General features: G+C 53.9%; 1 protein-coding gene across 1 annotated transcript in view; it reads left to right on the top strand.

Moving 5' to 3' along the window:
* Window positions 1–4,046, top strand: part of FRMPD2 (FERM and PDZ domain containing 2) — a 113,884-nt gene that overhangs the window by 34,259 nt on the left and 75,579 nt on the right. The window contains exons 6-7 of the mRNA XM_027771518.1: window positions 1,452–1,584; window positions 3,477–3,564. Of these exons, the coding sequence (XP_027627319.1) occupies window positions 1,452–1,584; window positions 3,477–3,564 (221 nt within the window). The remainder of the gene's footprint in view (window positions 1–1,451; window positions 1,585–3,476; window positions 3,565–4,046) is intronic.

The following is a 4,046-nucleotide window of genomic DNA, read 5'->3' on the forward strand; positions in this document are numbered from 1 at the left end:
TGCGAGGTGAGTGGCCGCCCGTCTCAGCGCTGTAGCCGCTAGCCAGGAGTGCTTACTGGCATTTAAATGAACTCATTATAATGAATTAAAGGGAAAGAAAATTAAAACCAGGTCCTCAGTCATGTTGCCACATTTCAGGGGCTCAACTGCCGCTTGTGGCTGGGGACTCCCACCCTGGGCAGGGTGGATCTAGAACATTCTTAGCTTTGCAGTTCTGTTGCAGTGCTGGGGACGACCTCAGGGTAAGGCCAGCTCCTGGCACGACGAAGACCCCTGAGATCTCCACAGATGCTCGGCAATCGCGATTCTCCCCTGGGCTTCATGTGAGCAAGCCCTCCCCTGGCTGCCCTTCCCTCCGCTACCTTGTACCCGAGCTTGTCATGCTGGGCTGCTTGCCACCCAGTGCCTGGCAAGGTGGCTGGCACAAGGCAGGCATTTGGCTTAGGTCGGGTTCCCACCAAGCTAACCAGAGTCAGGGATTTCATGCAAGTTATTTCCGGGAAGTGGTCCTAGATAGGGGAGTGGTGGAGGGAGGGAGGATGGGGGACCAGCCCTGGTCAGCTGGGGGCAGCCTCAGCCTGACCCTGCTGGGTGCCCTGGAGAAGGAATGGCACCACGGAGTTGGGACCCCATCAGGCCAGACAGGGCTGGGGTGGGGGGGTGAGGGGAGGACAGGAGGTGCCCACAGCACAGATGTGAGAGGAAGTGGGTGGAGGGGAGGCTAGAGATGGCTGGGAGGTTGCACCGCCTGAGAACGGGTTGGGGAACTGAGACCAAGGTGAATGTGGCGGACCCGTGAATGGAGACCAGGCGACGGCTGAGCGGGGTGCTGCCCACGGTCAGAAAATGGCCCTCCCACCCCGCCCCCTCCCTGGACTGCTCCTGCCTTGGCATGTGAACCTGTGGCTCCTGTTAACTGAGCCCGAGGACTTGATGAGCAGGCGAGGTGTGTGCTGTGGGAGATGCGAGAGCCTTCTGCCAGTGCGTGCCGTCCTCTCACGGACCCCGCGTTGGCCACAAAGATTTCAATGACTTCCTCGACCGTCATGGGGACGCTGTACTAGGCACTGGTGCGAGGGTGAGGCTAGGGAAACGGACCAGCAAGCAGACTGTAACGGGGTGCACTGGAGTGAGGGGTCAGCACGGCCGTGAAGGTGGTCGGGGCACGAAGGTGGGAGGGTTAAAGTCGAGAGGGCAGAGCTCTGGGTGGGAAAACCCAGCCATTGAAGGGGTGCGTGGGCATAAATACAGGGGGGCTCGTAAATTGCCTCCAGGCGAGTGTGGGCGGTGGGTGCGGAGCGCGTTCTGGTTGCTAGAGAATGCACGTCTCAGCTCTCACTGTCGGGCAGACTGTTCCATGCCGACTTGGTCTGAGGGTCAGTTTGCACGTGTCTGTGTCAATGCCGCCTCCCGACCTTGGGATGCAGACATGCCCTGCACATGGCCCCTAGGTGGAGAGAACCGTCGTGGAAGAAAGCTCCTCTGTGCAGCAGAGCAGGAGCTACCTGCTCAGGAAGAGGCTGCATCGGGCGGGCAGCGCCAGCCCAGTGGCCCGGGCCCTGGACTGCCTCCACCCTTGCACAGGTGAGTTCTGCGCCCTGAGCTTTCCTGGCGCAGGCGGACCGAACTCCTTCCGAAGTTCCCGCTTAGTGTGGGCCAGACATCCAGGCCGCGATGGCAGAGAGGCCCCGGCAAACGCCACTCTCCTGGGAAGGCCTTGGGAGGAGGGGTTGAGCTTAGGATCCATCTGTGTCCCCAGGAGAGCTTTAACTCTTTAATGGTTACTTATATCAAATGTAGACTCTTCCTACAACTGGGTTACCTGTTTTCTCCTTGTGTGAATGGTCCTTTACTGCAGGTGACGATCTAACTGACAAATCATTACACTTTTTGTGAAAAAAGGTATTATAAAAATTTCAATTTACAAAATTCGTATTTACAACAAGAAAACAAACACAGAGACTGAAATTTTGACTATTATTTTGCACTCCCCTTAATTCCTCACCCAGAGTTAAGAAACTGTAGGTGAACCTTAAAAATGTAGCGAAGCGTTCCTGCACACTGGTGTCCGTAATCTAGCCGGAGCAGAGATGTTCCACTGGGCTCAGAGCACTCTGAGGGAGGAAGCGGCAAATACTGGCCAGTCGGTCGCCCTCCGACCTTTCCAGCACTTCGCAGCTGCCATTGTTGGTTGGTCGTTCCAAGCCTTGGTGGTACAGTAGGGTCCTCAGAGCCCCAAGGTTCCCGGTTTCTTTTTTGATCAGTGATCACATAGGCTTTCTGAAAGAAGATACCGCACGCGACGAGGCTCCCAGCACTGCGAAGTTCAGCATCAGCTCCAGGGGAAAAAGCTGCTCCGTTTCCATCAGGAGCTGGAGAAACGCATGATGAACCCGGTGGAGGAGGCCAGTGCCGGGGCTGGGACGGTGTGGAAGTTTAACGCGGAGAACCTGCAATGCAGTTCTCACTGCCCCATTGATAAAACAAATTAAAACCAGCAACACAGGAGAAAAACTTTCTTTTCCACTTTCTAGGTAGGGTGAAAGGAAAAATAATTTGTAAAAGATTGATCGATGGTTCTAGGTATGTTAAAAGAGTAGCTTTTAAAATAACCTTTCCGGGAGCCCAGTAGGTGGTTTGTTGGTTAAGGCACTGGATTCCCACATGGCTGACGACGGTTCAGGTTTGGATCTGGTGGCTTGAAAATCTTGCTGGGTTTGTGTGCGTGCAAACCCAAAATCCCAGGAGGAGAACAGAGAAGGGACTGTGGCCTGGTCATCCACCCTGAGGGGCAATTTCTTTCTCTCTGTCTGGTGAGTGCACACACCGTGTGGCAAAAAAAAAAAAAAAAAAAAAAAAAAAAAAACACCACACGGGAAAAAAAAAAAAAAAAAAAAAAAAAAAAAAAAAAAAAAAAAAAAAAAAAATCAGGGGAAAATGCAGATAAAATAACTTTCCAGGGCCAGCCTTGAAGGCTAGTGGCTAAAGGAGCTGGATCCTACATGGCCGACTGCAGGATTCTGGGGTTGCCGTGTGACAGCGCTTTCAGTTGCATTCTCCCTGTCTCTTTCTCTGCCTCTCTTTCTCTCTCTGGAAAGCATACACACACGCTGGTACTTAAAATAAAAATGAAAAAAATAAAAATAAACCCCTTCACATCTGTTTTCTACCTTTCAGCTGAATCTGGGCTTTATTTATTTTTGATTAATGTTACAGTTTGCTGTCCCGAACAAAGCGCTCCCTGGCATTAGGCATTGCTTTCCCCTGTCATTGCCCTCCACCCATTTGTCTGTAACTGTCATTCCCATTTCCACTTTTCTCATGAGTAGACAGACCTGGAGAGCTTCGGGAATTTTCCAGGGTCACATGGCTAGTAAACCGTGGTGCCGCCTATGCTTTGGGCTGCCCCGTGCAAGAAAGCCATGTTCTTTGCCGCCCTCACCTGGCCTTGACCCGTGACCAAGCTGCTTGGTTAGTTTCAGAGAGAAGCACAGACACCCAGAACTCCCCGGGGCCTCGCTCAAGCACCTCAGCACACAACCGCTGCAGCCTCTTTGTGACCAGGTGAGCAGCCGGGCAAACAGGGGGGGTGGGCTGGCTATGGACACTGGTGTGGACCTGCCCACGTCCTGCCTCCTTCCTCATTCCTGATGAGAAGCCTCTGTTTCTCCAGACATGCCAGCCTGATGCCAATAGCAAAGCCACATTAAGCAGATGAGAAGCCGAGGTGGCGAGAGGCTGGTGGCTATTGTGCTGCTGGGGCACCCTCCTCCTCTGGGACCACGTTTAGGCTTAAGGAGGAGAAAATGTGCCCCTTATCATTGCAGTTGGCCATAGCCATGCCACGCTGCGTAACCAGCGTCTGCAACGCATGAGAGTTCAGCTCATGATTCTGCAGGCTGGTAATAGGCTGCGCTCGGCTGGGAGTGCTCCTGGACGCTGCCGGTGCCTTCCTGCACCCAGGATCAGCCTTAGCTCAGGAGGAGCTTCGTTTCTGGGGTGGAGAGTCCTGGACTCCTCCACCCACAGGCCGGTCTGGGGGGGCC

The sequence above is a fragment of the Tupaia chinensis genome, unplaced genomic scaffold (genome assembly GCF_000334495.1).
Source record: "Tupaia chinensis unplaced genomic scaffold, TupChi_1.0 Scaffold000221_1, whole genome shotgun sequence".
In the NCBI taxonomy this organism is placed as follows: Eukaryota; Metazoa; Chordata; class Mammalia; order Scandentia; family Tupaiidae; genus Tupaia; species Tupaia belangeri.